This window comes from Drosophila simulans, chromosome 3R (assembly GCF_016746395.2).
Source record: "Drosophila simulans strain w501 chromosome 3R, Prin_Dsim_3.1, whole genome shotgun sequence".
Taxonomy (NCBI): Eukaryota; Metazoa; Arthropoda; class Insecta; order Diptera; family Drosophilidae; genus Drosophila; species Drosophila simulans.
Genome location: NC_052523.2, coordinates 13,904,509 through 13,925,248, shown reverse-complemented (window position 1 = coordinate 13,925,248; position 20,740 = coordinate 13,904,509). Strand labels below are relative to the sequence as shown.

General features: G+C 45.8%; 6 protein-coding genes and 1 non-coding gene across 9 annotated transcripts; 3 read left to right on the top strand and 4 right to left on the bottom strand.

Annotated features, from left to right (window-relative positions):
- Positions 1-2,158: 2,158 nt before the first annotated feature.
- On the top strand, positions 2,159-2,230 carry Trnat-ugu. The gene has a single exon. It is a non-coding gene; the product is annotated as a tRNA-Thr (tRNA).
- Positions 2,231-3,725: 1,495 nt separating this feature from the next.
- On the bottom strand, positions 3,726-5,930 carry LOC6728414 (4-coumarate--CoA ligase 1). The gene is made up of 5 exons (XM_016176858.2): positions 5,703-5,930; positions 5,435-5,642; positions 5,149-5,335; positions 4,963-5,079; positions 3,726-4,859 (listed from the first exon to the last, which is right to left on the bottom strand). The coding sequence occupies exons 1-5, from the start codon at positions 5,841-5,843 to the stop codon at positions 3,908-3,910; spliced, it is 1,605 nt and encodes a 534-aa protein (XP_016035007.1). The 5' UTR covers positions 5,844-5,930; the 3' UTR covers positions 3,726-3,907.
- A 3,363-nt stretch (positions 5,931-9,293) lies between these two features.
- LOC6728413 (glycine-rich cell wall structural protein) lies at positions 9,294-11,162 on the top strand. 2 transcript variants are annotated; one of them, XR_001599896.3, is made up of 2 exons: positions 9,294-10,429; positions 10,919-11,162. XR_001599896.3 is itself a non-coding variant. In XM_002103724.4 (2 exons), the coding sequence occupies exons 1-2, from the start codon at positions 10,329-10,331 to the stop codon at positions 11,072-11,074; spliced, it is 219 nt and encodes a 72-aa protein (XP_002103760.1). In that variant the 5' UTR covers positions 10,111-10,328; the 3' UTR covers positions 11,075-11,162. The 2 variants fall into 2 exon arrangements, 1 of the variants encoding a protein (XP_002103760.1); XM_002103724.4 differs by having other exon boundaries at positions 10,111-10,391.
- Positions 10,579-15,209, bottom strand: LOC6728412 (conserved oligomeric Golgi complex subunit 1). Of its 2 annotated transcripts, XM_039294728.1 has the most exons (6): positions 14,975-15,209; positions 14,235-14,917; positions 13,109-14,166; positions 12,384-13,049; positions 12,136-12,189; positions 11,143-11,456 (listed from the first exon to the last, which is right to left on the bottom strand). In XM_039294728.1, the coding sequence occupies exons 1-5, from the start codon at positions 15,106-15,108 to the stop codon at positions 12,166-12,168; spliced, it is 2,565 nt and encodes an 854-aa protein (XP_039150662.1). In that variant the 5' UTR covers positions 15,109-15,209; the 3' UTR covers positions 11,143-11,456; positions 12,136-12,165. The 2 variants fall into 2 exon arrangements, with proteins under 2 accessions (XP_039150661.1, XP_039150662.1); XM_039294727.2 differs by lacking the exon at positions 12,136-12,189 and having other exon boundaries at positions 10,579-11,456; positions 14,975-15,208.
- Positions 15,210-15,386: 177 nt separating this feature from the next.
- On the bottom strand, positions 15,387-17,070 carry LOC6728411 (short-chain specific acyl-CoA dehydrogenase, mitochondrial). Its single transcript, XM_002103722.4, has 3 exons — positions 16,922-17,070; positions 16,621-16,860; positions 15,387-16,494 (listed from the first exon to the last, which is right to left on the bottom strand). Exons 1-3 carry the CDS (start codon positions 16,953-16,955, stop codon positions 15,521-15,523), a joined length of 1,248 nt encoding a protein of 415 aa, XP_002103758.1. The 5' UTR covers positions 16,956-17,070; the 3' UTR covers positions 15,387-15,520.
- Positions 17,071-17,898: 828 nt separating this feature from the next.
- On the top strand, positions 17,899-19,551 carry LOC6728410 (translation initiation factor IF-2). The gene is made up of 4 exons (XM_002103721.4): positions 17,899-18,183; positions 18,251-18,729; positions 18,790-18,870; positions 18,942-19,551. Exons 1-4 carry the CDS (start codon positions 18,000-18,002, stop codon positions 19,461-19,463), a joined length of 1,266 nt encoding a protein of 421 aa, XP_002103757.2. The 5' UTR covers positions 17,899-17,999; the 3' UTR covers positions 19,464-19,551.
- An 11-nt stretch (positions 19,552-19,562) lies between these two features.
- Positions 19,563-20,701, bottom strand: LOC6728409 (chymotrypsin-1). Its single transcript, XM_016176856.3, has 3 exons — positions 20,444-20,701; positions 19,785-20,380; positions 19,563-19,725 (listed from the first exon to the last, which is right to left on the bottom strand). The coding sequence occupies exons 1-3, from the start codon at positions 20,592-20,594 to the stop codon at positions 19,564-19,566; spliced, it is 909 nt and encodes a 302-aa protein (XP_016035005.2). The 5' UTR covers positions 20,595-20,701; the 3' UTR covers position 19,563.
- Between the last annotated feature and the right edge of the window lie 39 nt (positions 20,702-20,740).

Here is a 20,740-nt window from a genome sequence, read left to right as displayed (position 1 = left end):
GGCAGGCGACTTTCGGCCGGGGGATATGGAGTTGGGGCCGGGCTTGGTCTTGGATTTGAATTTGGGCCTTGCACCTTGGACTCGGCCTGTAGTCCCGCAGTCCCTTCCTTAGCAGATAACAATGTACAAACTGGCGCCGTCGGCGTCCAGCCGTTGATGGTCATTACTTAAAGCATCCGTCCGATGCAGCAGCGCGAAAACCGAGCTCAGCAAGTGAACTCAAAGAAAAGGGTGAAGAAATTAATTCCATAATAATAATTTATAAAATTATTTTACAATTATTTCGGTTTATCTTAACTGTAAGCACTTTTAACTTAAATCTAAATAATAATTACTCAAAGGCTGATTTTTCAGCTATAAAAGAATCACCCAACTTACCTATCATTTTACTGAATTGAATTCAATTTCTTGCCAAAAACGAAATCATTAAATTAAATAGCATTTAATTGGAGACCTCATTTCTTCTGATTCGCAGTGATTTTCCTTCGAGTGTGCGAAAGTGAGAACTGCCGGCCAGCTGCCTGGTGTAGTAGAGTAAAGCGAAGATTTATTGAATGGCAAATGAATCATTTCTCTCTCTTTCTGCCAGCTCTTCGGAGCTGAAACCTGCTACCAGATCTGAGCCCTCCTGCTCCACCCCTCAGTTCAACCCCTTCAGCCCCCTTCATTTCGTCGCACTTTTAATAACTTCTATAAAAGTTTTATGTCTCTCGGTGGCAGCAAACTTGCATGCTGCTGCAACAGAGCAAAAAGTTTGCGTGTGTTTGGCACTTGAAACTTTGCTTTCGCGGGATCAAAAAGTGCTGGCTGAGGGCAGAATCGAGGTTTATATATATATATATAAATATATATATATGTATGGATAGGTATTTGTATGCATGCAAAGGAAAATCGGTGGGAAATAATCGCGTCAAGTATTTAAAGTGGCATTAAAAATATTGAAAAACTCGATAAATAGTTGTTAAGTATGCTGCTGTTGCTGCCAGATAATCTGCCCAAGGGGGAGTTCTGCCAACGCAACGGTGCGTATACGTGTTTCTGCACTTTATAAGTGGATCCAACTGGCAGCGAAATTGTTCAACGACTTCTTTCCTCAGTGGGTCCTGCACTCGAGAGTGTTTGCCTTCGGTCTTAAGACTGAGCAGCTTGAATGAATTATGACCCCAGGCTAAGTGAGTGCTTTAAGGAATAATGCCAGGCCGTTGGGCACATGTCTAAATATTTGAGTAGAAAGTGGTTAGCAATGAGAAGTATGGGAATGATTATATAACCTTGGTATGCCCTAGAAATCAATAGAGATTTGAATTGCCCTTTACACGCACCTAGAAGTCTTTAAAATTTTGTTTTGTTTTTACCGCGATTTTTATTTTTAAGTGAAATCAATTCACCAATTAACATATGAAACCCTAGGCACTGACTTTATTTCCTTAAGCAGAACATAGCCAAATATTTAAACTTGAAGTGGTTTCGCTTGTGGTTGCCAATTCTAAACCCATCTGCATTGGCTTCCCGAATTTCACCGCAAATGAGTTTGGCAAAGATCATACTAGATTTCGATGCGTTCAATTAATTTCGTTGATTGTGCCAATTACTTTTGCGGTGTCTGCTGCCTCGAGAGACACATATCCGATAGAACGCGACATCTCAGGTGCTGATGGTGCTGATGGTGCTGCTGATGTGTGGCAGCTTATTCAGTTCGGGCAATTGATTTGCCAATTTGCCAAATAAACAGACTCGAGAGAGTGAGTGCTGCATTCGAATACGAGTGCGAGTGCGAGTGTGAATGCGAATGCGAATGCGAGTATTTGCCTCAGTGCACCAGTCTATCAATTACCGATACATCGAGACTACAGACGGACAGACAGACAGTTGGCAGATGAAAGCTGAAAACTGAAAGCTACAACTCGGGAAAGTGGTAATTGGGATCCATCTCCACAGTTTTAATTAGCCAACCCAACTGAGTGATTGCCCAAATGAATGGATACTTGCGTACCTCTCGGCCTCATTCGAAACTCGAGCAGTTATCGGTGCTGGCAACTGTTTAAACACGTGTTTATTGTTCTTTTATGTTTCGCCGAGATATCTTTCGGTGGCAGAACGAGAAAGAGTACCCATGGGGGCCACTTAAATTGGCTTTTTTGCCGCCATCAAAACGTGAGCCTCTTTAGCTCAGTGGCAGAGCACTGGTCTTGTAAACCAGGGGCCGTGAGTTCAATTCTCACAAGAGGCATAGGTCAGCTGCACTTTTTGTTCTGTCAACCTAACTATTTTTTGATTTCTGCATATTTCAAGCTTGATTGAACTGCTGCAGCCTGGCTTTCGGGGGTCTTCAATCAGCTGCTGACGTTTTCGATATTTGACTTATGCAAGCGGGGGGATCGTTGGCCACCGACTTCCACATTCCCAATCCAATTCCCCCCTTTTAGACAAGTCAATTGACTGACGGCTTCGATTTCGCCTCGTGTCGCTGCTTCCGCTGTCGGAACAGTGGACAAAACCATCCCTTTTCAGGATAATAAATCCCACTATAATATTTCAATATATATCTTCCCAACATAATACATCCATAATCTCTATAAAGTTTTCATAGATTAAATCAAGCTAAAGAATGAGTATTAATTGTATTAATTAAAATTGCTAAGAAATTTGTCCCGAAATTCCGGTGCAACACCCTTAACTTTGTGTCCATAATTCGAGCATTTTGCCCATCGCCTGATTTACCAGCACACTGAGATGCAATAATTTGCGAAGCCGTCGACGTCTGCCACGCCCCCTCCTGCAGGCGCCCCATTTGACGGGCGCCCCCACAAACACACGCACAGCGAGGGAACCGCATGCCGAACGATTCACTTCCGCCGAGATCCTTTGGCAACTTCATCATGCGCATATTCACAGTTCATAAAACCGGATGGGGAACGGGGGGAGTGGCGGAGTGGCGGGACAGGACATCACTGACAGCGGCTCAGCAAATCGAAATAAAAATTTATGTGCACATGTTTGAATTTATTGCCCGTCTTTGGGTGCCTGGCATCCAACCTCCGCCAGCCAAGGATTCCACGGATCCAGGGGCCGGGAGCACGGAGCATTGAGCATGGAGATCCGGGCACAGATTGCGTATCCTTCGTGTGGCGCTCGCCTGCGTGTGTAAATGTTATTCAATCGAATGTGAAATCATATGAGCGCTTTGCTCTCCACTCATAAACATTTTATTTACCTTTAATTTCGTGAAAAGCTTCTTTTTGTGGGGCCACCGTGATTTGGTGGCACCCCTTGGTAACCCCTGGCCAATTCTATGCGTGCGATTTTTATGACTAAATAAAATGCTTTTTATCAGATGGCGCGGGAGGAGTCACGGCCCTTGACGCAAAATGGCAATTCTTTGTTTACCCAGTGAAAGTGTTTAGCCATAAAGAAACAGCGACACAATTCCAGTTGAGTTATGGCCTAAATTCCCGCCCAAACTCACACAATATTTTTATAACCAAATTGATGGGATGGCAGCGTTAATCAAATGTTGTCGGCAATTGTTTTTTGAAATGTTATTGGGGCTGTGGGTATTTCGCAGAGATTTGTGACGTGTCCTTGACCCAGGATACAGAAGGTGGACTTGAGCAAAATTAATGAAGGCGGCTTATCAAATAAAAAACCACTTTGAGGAATTAGATTACAAGTTACAAGTACATAAAAAATGTACCTATAAGTGTGTGGAAAATGGTCGTCCTTAATATACTTTAGCATTTTCTTTATTTATGTGCACAGGGACATTATTCTGAGAATTGAACGTCGTGGGCGACTTTTCAGAAGTGTTTGAAGGGCAAATTCAGACGAAAGAAATCGAAAATCAGGATTGCCTAACTTAATAAACTTAATCAAGGATAAATTATTCCAAACGAAAGCACGGCAGTTTTCAGTTCTTCTTGGACAAGGCGACGAAGAGATCGCGGGCGTATCGGCGGACGGCCTTGCCATTGTGGTTCTGGGGAATCTCATCGGCGAACTGGACACCAGCTCGCAGCTGCTTCTGGATGTCGGGCAGTCGCTTGGCCACGTGGTCAATCACCTGCTGGGCGGTCAGATTGGCATTATCCTCCCGCACAACCAGGGCACCGGGCACATCTCCCTGGGTCTCGTCGTACACCCCGATCACGCACACGCGCTTCACCTCCGGCAGCTCGTCTATGACCGCCTCCACCTCGGCGGGCCACATCTGCAGACCCTTCCACTTGAGCACCTCCTTCTTGCGGTCCGTCATGTAGAGGTAGTCGTCCTCGTCGAAGTAGCCCATGTCACCGGTGTGGAACCAGCCCTCCTCGTCCTGCATCTCCTTGGTGGCTTCCGGATCGGCAAAGTATCCATTCCAGCTGAAGCCGTTGTGCACAATGATCTCGCCAGTCTGGTTCACACCCAATTGGTTGCCATCGTCGTCCACGATCTTCACCTGAATTCCGGGCAACGGGTTGCCCGCAGCGGTGAGCTTCAAGTGTCCGTGGTTGAACACTATGAAGCCAACCTCAGTCATGCCGTAGGATGAGTTTAGCACTCCATTAGGAGCAAGCTTCTTGATCCTCTCAACCGTGGCCTGAGTCATCCGTCCGCCTCCGAAGTTCAGTTTCGTCAGGCTGCCCAATTTCTCCGGAGTGGCAGTGGGGCAATCCAGCAGGGAACAGCAGTGCTCTGGCGGAATCAGTGCATATGTGATGCTGTACTTGCTCACTAAGTACACAAAGTAGTCCGCGGCGAAGGGCTTGCTGCTGATGATTCGGGTGCAACCGTTCACCGTGCTGAAGATGGTGGCCCACAATCCAGTGATCCAGTCCAAACTGGCCGAAATGAAGATGGTATCGTAACCATTGACAAAGCTGTAAAAAGGGTTGGAAATATTTGTAATTTTCGCAATTTAAATTAAACTTGAATATACATTTGAATAAGTCTTAATTAAGGTTTCAATATAGTTAAACTCACACTGTCTCTTGGGTCAGAATATCGTTCGAGATGCACACAGCCTTGGGCATTCCAGTAGTTCCGGATGAGGTGAGGATCGCAACGGTTTGCGAAGGTCCTTCCTTCAGCGGGGTTGGCCTAATATAAGTGGAGTACAATATAGATAACTCCTCGTTTTCCCAGACCCTTGCTATATGGCACACTCACTGATAGAAGAACTCTGTCTTTGTTGGATGCAGCAGATCCTGAATGCTGAGGACACCATCCTTAGTTCCGGTGGTAAGGATAATCTCTGGCTTGAACGCGCTGGTGGCCGAGTACAGCTTGTCATAGTGATCGGCATCGGTGAAGATAATCTTTGGCTTGGAAATGTTGTACAGGTGCTTAAGGGTAGCTAAAAAAGTAGTAAAACATATAAAATATTATTTTAAAGGATATACCCTGATAATATTAATTTATATTATATTATGTCAATAAACGTTTTGTTACGTACATTCCTCAAGAATTGGATTGGCCGACTGGAAGGGAGTGCCGTGGAAGAAACAGGCCACAGCGGTGGGCATAATGTAGGTGGTGTTCCTGGCAGAGATGCCAATGATATCCTTGTGGTCAAGACCGCGGCTTTTCAGGTGCTGGGCAATGCGAATAGCCCAAGTGAGAGCCTGCCCGAAGGTGACCTCCACGCCCTCGGAGTCGGAAATCTGATGAAGCACAGAACATTAGGGAAGTGCTCGGAGCAGATCGGACTCCACTTCACTCACCTGACACACGTTCTTGGGCCAGTTCCTCATGTTCTTGAAGATGATGCGACCCAGGGAGGTCTCCGGCTTGAAGGGGTTGTTCTGCGGAATACCCTTCCAGATCTTGTTCTCCGCATCGTAGCTGCACGGTAACTTGGACATTTTTGCTGCAATAAAGGTTGAATGCACACCCGAAAGATCGACCACTATCTGTGGAGCTATTCGCTCGGAGGGGCTACTTATAAAGACACGGATCGCCAAGAGCTTATCTGCAAGTGATAAGCATGGCCTAGGTTAAGTGCAAGGTAGGTATCAATGAAAGATAAAAGGCATTGACCAAAGTTGACCACCCGACTGGCATGTATGCATATATTTATTGAAACTAATCAGATGGCGTGCGTTGGGTTCTTTAATTGAAGGGTGTCCTTAGTCGTGATAAGAGCTATTAACTTTTGGCCACTTGCCGGTCAATGAGAACAGCCCCATCCCTAATTGCCACAGGGTTTTATCTTCGTTCCGGGTTGTGTTTTCCCCCTTATCTGCGGCACTTACGTAACGTGACATACGACAGAAACGAAATCATTGTCAGGAGATACTATTTATTTTTAAGCACAAGCCCTTTAGCCTCTGTTGTATGTAGATATTTAGATATTTAGGGAACTCAATGTAAAAAATCCCCGTAGTTTTTTTGGGGCAACTGAAATTTGGTTAATAACCTTTGGACTTTAATCTGGGAATACCTTATGACTTTTAAATGCGTGATACCAGAGACTGAACGGAAAGTTTGACTTTTTTCCCACATTTTAATTAGTCACCAATGGATTATCGATATGGACACGCGCTCTTAATATGTTTACCTTCGGATTACTTCGAGATATATTTAGCCGGCCTTTTGATATGAATACAACATGATACCCTATTCAACAGAGCCACGATAATTCGGGAAATTCCACCAAATGAAATACAACCCATTCAGTGAAATTGAATGGGTTTTCTTTCAGCCAGCTCTCTCAATGGTTTTTCTTACATTTTTGTCCTTTATTTTGACGTTTTTCCGCGCTGCGGCTGACAAAAAGTTGGTGCAGCGAAAACGTTATTTAAATACCTTGGCGAAAAAGTTCGCTTGCAAGATATTTGCAAACATCTGTTTCCTGATTTTCCAGCAATGGCAGCCGGCAGAGAAAATCAACTTTCCGTTCCCGGTGGCACGTGAACTAAAACCCAATTCTGTGGCAAGGCTGCCGATGATGAAGTTCGTTCGCAGATAAAGTTCCGGTTACAGGAGACTTGTGGTTGCTCTAAGGGGTTTACCTTGGTAAATACAATAATCTGGGGTACTGCTGATTTTACATTTTATTAAACATTTCCATTTTATAGCTATTATATTTCATATTTCATTCCTTCGCATCGGATCATTAAAGCTGATTTTCAACAACTATATAGCTTTCCATTTCATTCGATTATAACTATGTTTACGATAGTGTTGTTTTGGGCAGTTAAGATCGAAGTGCCTGGGAACTAAGTCCACGCTCGCGGTGTGGGCTTAGTTGTAATGGCTTAATGGGATTTCGATAAGGTTCCTCTGGTGGTTTATGTACCCGACATCACAGACATTGCACTCTGGTTGGCTTTGATTTGTGGTGGTAATCTTATCGGGTTATGAACTGAAGTGGGGAATTAATTTTTCCGAGCAGAAACTATCGTCATCCCGGGCGCAAATTACGTGAAACGGAGGAAATCGAATTTGATAATCGGTACGGGCTTATCTTAGGGTATTCCGTATCCGTATACACCCTTCTGCCGGAAGAATTTCCTCTGGCCGTCCATGAATGGAACTACATACTTTTGTCGCTGCTGCTCTTGTTCGATTTCGGGATCCGCGTACTTTAAGGGCCGGCCAGTTGAAAGATGTTCGCGGTCCCAGTTAGTTGGGTATTCTTATAGCGGCTAACTGGCTAACTGGCTAACAGACTGAGGTAGTTGTTTGGGTTTCCCGCCCAGTGGTTCGGCTTTTCTTTATTTTCTTTTCGTGAGTTGCTGGCTGTGCAACTTATTCGCATTCTGTTGCAGGAACTGCTTTTTGCTCCTGCAGCTCCACCTCTTGCAGTTCAGTGTGTTATTATGCACTGGTTTTTCCTGGTTTTTCACTCACTTTTCTTTCATTTCATTTTTATACCCGTTACTCGTATACGAGTAAAGTAGAGTTAAAGGGTATACTAGATTCGTTGCCAAGTATGTAACAGGCAGAAGTATATATAAAGTAAATATATTATTGATCAGGAACAGTAGTCAAGCCTCTCACAAACCGCCCAAAACTGCCACACCCTTGAACAATTTTTAAATTTGTTCTAATTTTATTCACCAATATTCACCAATTATAATTATGAAATTTCCCGTTTGCATTTCCACTAGCTCAGTAATAGGTATCTGATAGTTGGGTAAGTCGACTATAGCATTCTCTCTTATTTTTATTTATACCGCTTTTTTTTTAATCTTTTTTGTGTCGCTTCTTTTGGCCCGTTTCCTTTGGCCGCTTTCCCTTCGGCTGCCGCACACAAGTTTTTCATTTGTAATTCAAGATGTCAGTCAGCTGGGAGAACCAAAACTTAATTAAAGTTCCGCACTTCTACAGAGCCAATTCCTTACTTATCCCGACTGTCTCTCTCGCTTTTCCGTATGTATTTAGCCATTCCCAGAAAGTCCGCCCATTTCGTTTAAATTCAAAGTGTCCGTCCAGCTCGCCAGGTGAGGTGGTTTATCTTTCAGGTGCAAGTTTCGCCTGCCGCACCTGCAGCAAATGTCCGGACCTGCGACTTTGTTAGCCTCGCCTGCGGATACGGGTCTCCCTCCCCCCTTTTCCAGCTCCTCTGCTCCAAATCCGTTTTCCCGAGCATGTGTGAGCGTAATTTTATGAGCTTATTTCATACTTTTCACTTCTAATTTGGCTCCGCGCTAGTTGCCATGTGCAGATTTCGACTTGTTGAGTTCTCCTCGTTGTCGTGGTGCTTTCATTTTCATCGGATGATATCGGTTTCACTTACGGCTCACCATATAGAACATCTAATTTAATTAGCTGACACCAACGGGTGTTCCGACTTATTCTCTGGCTCGCTCTCCATTTTCCAACATCTGTTGTAAGGGGAAAAGCGGGAAAGCCGAAGGAAAAGCTGCAGGAAAAGTAGAATGTCTCATTATGTATGCATTGAGTTTCCAGTGTCCGTTGTCAGCGACAGAAAAACTTTTTGATAACTGTAATTAGCATATGAAGAAAATCAGACTTGGACAGTTTTCTTTGGAACGCAGGCAGGTGGAAAGCTGTTAAATGTATTCCAGTCCAATTAAGACTCGTCGTAATTAAAGCAGCATGATAAGTTATTCGTTTTAAACTGATCGAATGTAATTTGATAAAAAATGCTATTTCATTTAATAAACTGATTTATAAATGGTAAAAGTAGTTCCCAAATTTCATATGTAATGTTTACTTTTTGGTCTATAGATAAAGATACCAGTTATTGAAAGATAATTATAATATATGATTATTATATAATCAACCATATCATATACCTGCCATAGGAACAGTCCGGATAAGTTATTCATATGCATAGTTTATTCGGCAAGTTTTATTAAATATATTCAATATACTTATATTACACCCTTAAACAAGTCTGTACAAATACTTAAATACAGGTATCATACATTAGAAAGTGCAATGGAGATTAAATGGTATATCTGTGCTGATTAACGTTTTTTAGGTTGCCCATAGTCTCCAATTAAATTACTTCCCTAAACCCATAATCAATTCTGCCGTTCCCTGGTTTATCTCCCTCATTCAATCTTCCCGTTCTTCTCTTTCTGCATAAATTAGCGCTTTCAATCGCCTTCTGGGCCATTTCTTTCCGACTGAAATCCGCCAAAATCTCTCTTGGCCTAGGCTATCACCAGCATCGATTCTCGTTGCATCTATAAATAGCATCTTGTTGCACTGCCCGTATCCGTGGGATTCGCGAGTGAGCCGTGGGATTACCGACGTATTGCCTTCCATTGGCCGCAGACCAGAAATGCGAGAGGTGGCCAATGTCAATGCCATGGCCATGGGCGCATATGGCCAAATGCAAATGCAAATGCGAAACCGAAACCGAAACAGAATCAGAATCGCAATCGGAAGCAAAGAGCCAAAAAGCGATGGAGGAGAAGCACTACAAAATAATCCAACGGTCGCCGCAAGAGAAACACTTCCCATTTCTTCCGGCCGCAAAGAGAGGTGCCAGGGCGGTGATTAAATCAGTTAAGAGGCATTGGCCATTGCAGCCAGGTCTCCTCTACCCGGGGCCAAATCCCCCTGGTCATCTCCTCCCAACCAACCCGTCCCCCGCTCCCATCGACGCCCAAATTCATTGGCGCCTTTCCCTTCCGCCTTCCGCCTTTGGCTGTTGCGCATTTTGTGTTTTGCTCTCAACGTTCATTTTGGCCTTCTTTTTCTGGCCAAATGATTTAATTTCATGCATTTCGCTTTGCGGCAATGGCGATGCTTATTAGTTGCAATTTGCCAGCTCTGGCATAAGTTTACTCTAGCCAAAGCCAACAGTAGCAAGCACCGCAAACTAAACCAAATAAATAAAATAATTGCCTTTCCGAGAAGTTGATAGAATGGGTAAAAATAAGGGTGGCGGTGGTGGAGGAGGAGGTGGCGGTGGTGGAGGCGGCGGCAATGTAAGCAATATTTGTGTTATGCAACTTGCGTACTAATTGTGAGTCTAACTACTTGTAATCCTCATCTTAGTGCCAGCTCATTCAGCTCATGGTCCCACTAAGCTTCCAAGTAGCAATTTAACAATATTTAACTTTATCCCTACTTTTCCACAATTTTAAAATAATTCGTTGACCAACTTTCTAAACAAAAAGCATTGCCAAATTATTAAAAAAAAACTTTAGTGCACTAGAACTATTAACTTTGAGATTAAAATTAGCATGGTCTTTGGTGCTACCTGTTTATATTAATACGTTATTGTAGACCACAAATAATGGTTAGATTATATTTTATCATGCGGATAATAGCTGCTGCTGTATGTAATTAGAGAATTCCTGGCGCTTTGGAACAATGGTCCCCCATTGCAATCCTGGCACAACTAACCTTTTTCTCATTTACTGACTTCGCTGCGCAACCTTAAACAACCGTGGCTCGTTATTTGCTCGGTCCCAGCTCAAAGCGAAATCTTTCCGTGTTTCTTTGCCCACAGAAAAAGGGCGGCGGTGGTGGCGGAGGCGGCGGCGGAGGTGGCTCCGGAAATAAAAACAAAGGCGGCGATGGAGGCGGCGGTGACAAAGGTGGAGCCAAGAAAGGACAGGACCAAAAGGCAGCCGCAGGCGGTGGCAAGAAGGGAGGCAAGAAATAGCAACCGTGGCAACATCAAAGCGCATTAAAAATTACAAATTTAGAGTTAAGTTGAAATTAAAAGTGATATCAGGGTGTATATACGAGTATCTCTATAATGTATGTGACTTTCTTACAATTACTGGGCGCTGCCCGCCTCTTCTACTACAAGTACGTTTGAATATATGTAGGTTAAACATTTTGAATGCTCGGCTTAACAATGGAAGAGCATCCCATCCGCATTCCACTTGAATGCACTTCACAGGCCACTTGATTTGAATCCTCTAGCGAAACCACTCCTGGGACATCCCGAAGAAGGAAGCTGCGCTCGATTTGGATTTGCTGCTGTCTCCCTTGCGGGCTCCATTGCCACCCGACTTCCTCGTCGGCGTCGTTGTCGCCGTCTGAGATAGAGGGATAAAATGGGAAATGTTATTAATTAATTAGTACTATTAATTGGTAGTTTGTCTGATTAATCTGTTAATTTGCCGCTGGACTCTCAGATTTATAGCGAGCAGCAAACAGCAACAAATGGAAAACAGACATAATTAGAGAACGATTTATACCGGCGGAGATCGCAGCTAATTACAAAACATGCGAGTAACGGCCAAGTAGCCATGGCCATAAATTAACATTTGCCCAGCGATTTGATTTCAATAATTGCAGCGATTCATTAATTAGCATCTAAGGCACTCGTATACACCGCCGTAATATATACATAATCATTCTGCCGATGTTCTGGCCATCCACTTGGAAATTTCGGGTTGGGTTTCAAGCGAAACTTTTGCCAACCACTTGCGGACGAAGTAGGGAGGAGCGGTTGAGAAGGGGCGGCAGAAAGTTGCACCTAATTAAAATTTGTCTTGCGGCATTCTGGTTTATTTATTGCTGGATGGACCAAATTAGTTTAATTAAACTGCTGCTTCAACTTGAAGAGGTTTTCAAATTTGGAAATGAAGCACCTAATAAGAGCAATGCGGCTATTCTGCTCACTCTTAATAAGTATTGGTTAAACAATCAATATCATGCAGCATGCAAACGAGGAATGATAACAAAGTATCAACAATCAAATAACATTCCTACCCAACCAGAGTAAATGTTGAAACTATTGACTTAGGAATGCAGTCGATAGAAATCCTAGGAAAGAAACATGGGAACGTAGCATTATAACTTGATAAAGTTGGTAAGAGATAAACTGTATATCTTTTAGGGCTGTCGATTTTATGCTTCAGCTAATTAACTTCGAATAATAAATATACCACCAAATGGTAAAGCTTATATCCTTGAAGCCAACCCCGACAGCCCTGTATATCATCACACTTTATACTCACTTTCTCAACTGGCTCTTGGGCCAAAGATTTCCGCTCTGCGCTAGTAACTCTTCCGGCAGCTTGGGGCATCACAATGGGCAGCAGCGGGAACCACAGCGACGTGGATCCGGAGGAGCTGAGACACAGCACATTGGGATCTGCTTCATGGGCCAAAGAAGTGGCAGCAGCTGCGCCCTGACTGGGAACAGCTGCCGATGGAGTAAGCACTCCCAGTTCACCCTGCAGACGGCTTGCAGCTCGAGAAACATGAGCGGTTATGTGCTCGGCAAACAGCTCGAAGTCAAAGGGATCTATGTAGTCGCGCAGTTGGTTCTGCTGGGCGTGAATCTGGTCGTAGAGAGTCCGTTCCTCACGTGAAATGGCGAACACGCGCTCCAGGAACTTAAGATCAAAGTATAGTTGCAGGGCAATATTCTGACTGGCTTTGGTGCACTCCGCGTGGGCCAATCCCTCGTAGTGGCAGAGCAGTTTCCCCATGAGCCGCTGGATAAATGCTTGCAATACCTTGGGTGGCAGAGTTTGGGGAACAACCAAATTCAATGCCTGAATTAGCTGATGAAGATACGTCTGCAGAGAGAGTCGCGGCTGACTGGGGATTCGAATGGTTGACTGAACACTCTGCTCCTGGTCCTCGTCGCGCTGTTCCAGTGTCAAGGTCTGCCAAAGCTACTCAAGAATATAATTATGTTACGTTCCAAATAAATTTCTTCTCTTAATATAATTACCGCAAAGTCGCTGAGAACCACTTCGTGATTAATGACCTTCGGCAGTTTTTCTTCGCAATTGTGGCCGGCCAACACATCGTCAACAATGAGCAGCCAAAAGGATAGCATCTCATCTTCGATCAGGCCACAAATGCGCTGCCAATGCTCGATTCCCACTCCCGCCGAGTTGTCAGTCCACTGGCGCCAACTGGACGGCTGACAAAAGCACAGCTTTAAATTGGGACACAGCTCGACCAAGGCGAGACTATTCCGCAAAGCCAGGAGCAGAGCAGGGCGTTCCCTTAGCTCTAGACCTTTCAAATTGGTTAAATACTCTGTCAGCTGCTCCTCGGCCGTTTCGCGCAGAAACTCGATTAGTGAAACCTTGTCCTCAGCCCTAGTCGTTTGTTCTTGTAACATCACATTCAGCTCCTGGACGATATCCGCCAGATGTGAGTCAAAACGTTTGCATAGTTCTATTGTTGCGCCATCGTAGCCCTTTGTCCGATTAGCCAGTCGCTTTGGTTGATCGCTGAGCGCTGCCGCCAAGCTTAAAGGCAAATCATCACTTTGCTCTCGCCAAATTTGTAGAGGCGGTTGCGACTGCCCGGTTTCAATAAGCAATAGTACCTGTTCGTAGGTCTGCTTCATGGCGGAAGCCCAGCTGCTGCGGATGATCTCTCGTACTCTGGCGTTGATCAACGGCACGTACTTTCTGGCGTAAAAGTCTAACTGGCTATGCTTTAGATGCAGTTGCTGTTCTAGGCGAACGAAATCCGGTCGACCATTAGTCCTGGCCGCGGACTTAATGTCCTGGATGGTCTGCATGTTGGTGACTAGTGCAAAGACTTGCTGCAAGTGAGCCGCTGCCAAGGCGTTCATTTTATCTAGCCATTGTTGAAGTGAAGAACCTAACTGCTCAGGTGTTAGCTGAGGTACATCAAATTGTGGCTTAAAACCAGCAATGATTTCGGGTAAAAGATGAACCAGCTGGCGCTCGCTACTCTCCATTCGGTTGATGCTGGGTGGACACGTAGAAGAGGCACATTCCTCCAGACGGGTAAAAAGTAGGCTATCACCTGTAGCAGAGAAAATACCAATTGTTCCAATAATAATTTTGTGTGCATATCTGTTAATGGCAACTTACCCAAAAGACACCTGTCCAGCAAGTCCACGGTGCTATTGAGCACATTTAAGCTAGCCAATATGCGGTCCTTGACGCGACGTGGCTCCGATGGTCCGCTTTGCAGGCAGTTCAGAAATGCTGAGGAGCGCAGGTTCAAGAAGGATTTCAGCACAGTACTCAGATCGCTTTTGTCTAGCAAGAGAAGGCTCTGCAGGCAGTCCACAGCCATTTCGGGTAGGAGTTCCTCCCTCTCCAGTGCGGTCAGTATGGCTTGTTTGATGGTCACGTGGAAGGGACGCAGGATTTCCCATTGCTTTCGTGCAACCGGTAGTTTCTGCATCAGGGCGCTCTGGCCATCCAGTTGCAATCCCGTGCTGATGTGGCGACTGAAGATGAACAACTCAGTAGCGGCGTAAAAGCGATCGTTGTCCAAGTGGGTCCAGATAAGTTCCGGCAGGACAGTGAGCAACTTAATCTGAGCCATGGTGCCGTAGTAGGTCTGCAGCTTTTTTCCGGCGTTCCTCTCCTGCAGTGCGGCATCTTTAGCACTTGCATTGACAGTTGACTGGAAGCCCAGGAGCTGCTGCTCGTTCAGACTGCGGCAATTGGCCTGCACGTGTCGGACTTGCTCCATAAGTGTGCCGGCCGACGTTTGCATCGCAGCAATGGTGTCAGCCGCCTGCAGAAGATCCCGGTACCGCTCCCTTAAAGATTTAGAATGTTTACAGCAGCAAATCTTATGGAGGTGCCACATCACTCACCCGACATGGGTGCGCAACTCCTCGCGCTTGTTCTCCACCACCGACTGGATCTTTTTGTGCACCGCGTCTATCTCGGACACGCTGTGCTGCTCAAACAGCGTGTCCACGTTCAGGTTTAACAAATTGGCCGTCATTTAGCCGACAAATTAGTTTTATTTAAATTAAGAAAACAATAACAAGGGAGCAGCTGTAATAAAATCGATTTATGTATCGATGACTGGCAACATCGATATTTTCTCTCACGCAGCCGGTCTATGACTGTTAAATTTATGTTAGTTTACATTTCACTGTTGGTATGAATGTTAAATATGCTGTTATGTGCCAGCCGTTACATTTAAATATAACATAAAGAGTTTTAGTTAGGGGAAATACCTCATTTAATCGAAAAATAAAGATATTTTTTAAGTCCACGTTTCATTTTTATAAATTTACTTTATTAAATGCATTTGTCTGGCATAGATAAACTAAATTACATTCATAACAAGTATAAAAGCAGGTATTCTGATTTGTTTGGCAGCAGTAATTAAGAAAAACCAACAACGGTTTTCAATCCCTTCCCAATTCCCGGAGCACTGCGTTGGCGATCACAATTCTTTGGATCTCCGAGGTTCCCTCGTAAATCTCTGTGACGCGGGCGTTGCGGTAATAAAGCTCTGCAGGCAGATCAGTGGTGTACCCCATCCCACCCAGGATCTGGATGCACTGGTGGGCACAAAAAGTGGCGGCCTCGGAGCCATGCAGCTTGGCCATCGCTGCCTCCTTTGTGATTGGCAGCCCATTATCTTTCAGCCAAGCGGCACGCCACGTTAGCAGCCTTGAGATCTCCACCCGCGTGGCCATGTCGGCCAGCTTCTGCTGGATGAGCTGCAACCGTGCCAGCTGCTTCCCGAAGGCCACCCTCTTCTGCGCATAGTCCACGGCCAGTTCCAGGGCAGCTTGTGCGATGCCGGTGGCCTGGGCGGCTATACCGATCCTGCCACAGTCCAAGGACTGCATGGCGATCTTGAAACCATCACCGGGAGCTCCAAGGACCCGGGATCGCGGCACGTGCACGTCCTCCAGCACCAGCTGGCAAGTCGAAGTGGCGCGCATGCCCATTTTGCTTTCCTTCTTGGCTATGGAAAGTCCGGGAACATCCTTGGGCGTGAGAAAGGCAGTGATTCCCTTGTGTCTCAGGCTCTTGTCCACCGTGGCGAAGACGATTCCCCCGCTGGCCTCCTTGGAGTTCGATATCCACGCCTTAGTGCCGTTTATTTGGTAGCTGTCCCCTTGCAGCTTGGCCGTAGTGCTGGCAGCTCCTGCATCCGATCCGTTTCCGGGTTCCGACAAGGCGTAGAAGGCGATGTGCTCACCCTGGGTGTACGGCACCAGGAAATCCTGCTTCTGCTGCTCGGTTCCATGCTGCTGCACTGCACCCAGGTACAGGTTATTCACGCCCATCACAATGGACACGGCGGCGTCACCACGAGCCACCTCCTCCATGCCAATCGCATAGGCCTGGTAATCCAGTCCAGAACCACCTGAAAAATCAATGTTTATTAATGCCTGCTACTAGTATGATCTATTTATATAGCATTTCAAAACTGGTACCATCACTTATGTTATGTAAATATTATAAATATCATATTTTTTAAATAGGAACTCACCATACTCCTCTCGTACCGTCACTGACATGAGACCGAGTTCTCCCAACCGTCGGACCTGTTCCGCCGGATAAAGCTCCTCGCGGTCGTGGTGGCGCGCTTTGGGGGCCAGTTCCGCATTGGCGAACTCCCGGCAAGTCTTCTGGAGAATCTGGTGGGTCTCGGAGAGGGCGGCCAGGCATGCGATTCCTCGGTTTCCAGCACCGATTCCCCGCGCACTCCATGCGCCGCTCGAGCGTTGACCTGTGAAGACGGAGGCGGCAAATCGATCATCCAGTCAGCCGTGAATCACACAGTTCCTCACCCAACGTCCGCGCCACTCTGATCAGCTGCTGCATTCCGTCGCCAACTGATCCCAAGCCTGTAGTGCCGGTTGCGATCGAGGTAGTGAAAGCTTTTTCGCACTCGTCGACGAGCCGATCGAAATACAACCGAGAAAAACAGCTTTTATACGCAGCTTTTGGGGCGAAGTACATGGGAGGAGAATGTAAGGGGGTCCCATTTATTAAAAACTACTAAGCGATTTTGAAAAATTGTTTTTTTAAATTGCTTTTAATAGAATGTTGGAATTACTAAAATCGGTTTAGTAGTTTAAAATTTGTAATTTATAATCGGTTTTTAACAAGTTTTAAAGTTTAATATTAAAAAAGGTATTGATTCCCAAGCTAAACGCCGAAGTCCCCACTGCGCCACTGTACTCTTATATAGTGTTTTAACTATATAGGGCTACCTACCAAAATCGAAAGTATTTTGTTTTGGCGCTAACTTTGTGAAATTACCAAGTTTCTGGGTTAAAGATCAGTTGAAAGAACAAAAAAGGAAAGCGGTTCAATGGATTTGGATAAAGAAGAATCCACCAAGAACCCTGTTTATTTCCTATACCGGCTGAATACGAAATAAGGCAATGCTAATTTCCGATACACACCCACTTTCGTTGAAAGGTACAAAGGTGCATTTTACCCACATGAAACACAAGTACACATTACAATTTTCTCACCTTACAAATTACAAAGTAAGTGTGGACTTTGGGAATTTTCAGGGACACGTGTGAGACAGTTTTTTGAAACATTTAAGCTCATGGATCAAATAGAGTATATAACGTATTATTGTTTTTCACAATTTAAACATTTGAACTACCTTATTTGCTAGCGTCATCTATGTCAAGTAAACAGAACTAAACTTTTTACATCAGCAAGGTAGTTTGCAGTCAGTCCGTGTAAAAATCATTGTCGAGCGCTGTAAGTTATTATTTTGATTTGCTCTTATCGTAGTAGACCGGTTAAAAGGGATTTCAAGACTGATCCATTTCCTAATTATTATATTATTCTCAGCTAAACTGTTCAAAATTATAGAATTTTGCATCATACTTTTGAAAAACAAAGATGAATTACCTGATTCAGCGTGGCAAGATGCGCCAACAGGCAATTAATGTTCCGGAGGGTCTGCCGGAACTTCTATCAGATGTTACACGGGAGGTGCTAAGGTGTCAGCCGAAGAAGGAGTGCCTCTGTCAGTTTATCATTGACTATCTGCATTCGGTGATAGTGACAAGGGAAAAGGCTATGGGTAAGTACTTCTGCAGGATGTAGAATGTATCCAACTTTTCATTTCGTATACCATTATTTCGTTTCAGTGGCCAAGACCATTTTGGACCGCTCTCTACGCCAGGTGGACAGCATAATATCGGACCTGTGTGTCTGCGATCTCTCCAAGGAGAAGTCCGAGTTGATGGGCCAGGTACTAGAGGACTGTTTCCGTAACTTCCTCGAGAAACGACGCTGCGAGATGCGGCGTGGCAAGCAGGCGATTAACTTCGAGGATGTGGACATCCTAGAGGAACTGCTGCAGAAGTGCAAGTTCACCGACGAGGAGCTGGTCATGTCACGGCCGGCCATCGAGAGTGCCTACAAGCGCTTCGTGGATGCTTATATGTCCGCGGAACGTGGAGCCGATGGAACGGAGCTGCTCTACCAGTACTTCCGAGACAGGGAACTGAAGCGCATCAACGAGGCCACGCGAAACCAGGCCGCCATCACGATCCAGGCGGCTTGGCGTGGATACTGGGTTCGCCTCCAGTTCCCGCAAGAAGTCTGCGTATGCGTCTGCGCAGCGGTAAGTGAATCTACCTTTAACAGTCTGCCCCTCAACTTGGTCCTGACTTAAATCCAACAGGAAAAAGAGGACGACGGGGAGGAACAGCGCAGGCAACATGCTGCGAGCGTTCTTCAGAGGTTCTTCCGCAAGGTTATGTTGGTATGTAACAAGAGTTTGAGAAGAGGGAGTTTCAAATCTATTTTTGTTAATTTTTAACGCCAATTTTGCAGCGCGTGGCTACCAAGCCAATCGTAGACCCCTGTGCCGAACCAACTGAACCAACTGAAATGGAGGCTAGCTCTTCACCGGATACTGCGAAGGATGGCTTTGATGACGTAACACTCTCGACAGTACCGACAACTGCTGCGATAACTGCCGGGCCAACACCAATGCCAACTGCTCCCGGAACTGTGCCGCCATCTGCCCAAGGTACTGCTCCGGCCACGGCCAGAACCTCGGCCACCGCTATAGCAGAGCCAGAAGCTCATGAAGAGGCTGCGGAAGCTCAGCCAGCGGAGGAAGCTCCTGCAGCAGAGGCGCCTGCGGATGAAGCAGCACCTGCTCCGGCTGAGGAGGCTGCACCACCGCCAGCAGAAGAGGCTGCACCGGAAGCCGCCGAAGAGCCGGCACCTGCACCACCACCAGAAGAAGCAGCGGCACCGCCACCGCCCGCTGAGGAACCCGCTCCGGCAGAGGAGGCTGCTCCTCCCGCAGAAGAAGCCCCCGCAGAGGAAGCTCCCGCAGCTGAGTAGATGATACCATGCTGTGTTTATTAGTTTTCCCTTAGTTGTTAAATTGATGTTATCTGCAAGTGAATAAACTGATCGAAAAGGGTTGGAATCCTCTTCTCCTTCACGATTCCATTTGATTTCCTATCCAGTCACTGAAGGTAGACACTCTGGTGTAGACATCCGGAGAGATGTATAGACCACACACCACTAAGCCGTAGGATACTATGCCCACTTGCTGTAATCCATTTTCCGATTCCATTACCAAAGGACCGCCAGAGTCGCCCTGGAAACAAGATCATAGATTTTACATTGTGTTGGCTAGTGTATTATCTCCCAACTCACCGAACAGGCTCCTCTAAAAGGACCTCTGGCGCAGATCTCCGTATCCGTAACGCTCTCCATTCCCGCATTCCGGCACTCACTGTTCGAGATGGTGTGATAACTCATGCGCTGAAGAACATTGGGATAGTTCACGTTGTCCAGGAAGGGAAAGGGCACTGGTAAGCGGAGGCCCCATCCCGTCAGGGTTACTGGAACTCCACCGCCAACGAAGTCTTTTCCCTGCGATCGATACTTAATTGCACTAATAGTGGAGTTGTTTAATTTCAGCGGAGGCTTGATGGACAGCACGGCAAGATCGCTGGTAACCAGTTCCTGATACTTGGGATGGATGCTGTAGGATAGCACCTGGGAGCGGGAACCCTTCTCGTTCAGTCCTCGAATTCCGGCCACCACAGACATGCGACTGGCATTGAGACCCTGACAACAGTGAGCTGCAGTGAGGATGCGATTGGGGGCGATGATGGATCCACCGCAGAAGTGCATCTGACCACCTCGTGTTCTGTACTGCAGCGAAACCTGGTAGGGCACATGTTCGCCTGGTGGGATGTCAGCGCCTCCAACAATACGATGTGGAGTATACCCACTGGGTTGACGAGCTTTTACAAAAGACACGTCTGTTACTAGGGGATTCTGAGTCACTGATTCCAATTCAAACTCACAGTTCAGTCTTCCGAAGACTCCACCCACAGCTACAACTCCGATCAGCAGTAGTTCAGTTAGACCCATCGTTGTTTGGTTAATGCCACTGGCTTTGCACCTGCCACACTTCTTAAATAAGAGCTTAGCCCACATTGGCGAAAGAATTTGCATATGTATCGCAAAATATCTGGGTCACGTTGGCTACTTGGTTATGCCATTATATTTGATCTTGAAATTGAAATTATAATGAGAGCTTCTGCTGGTAACGTAGCCCAGTTACCTGGTATGCAAATATCTAATTGCGAACTTGCAAGACA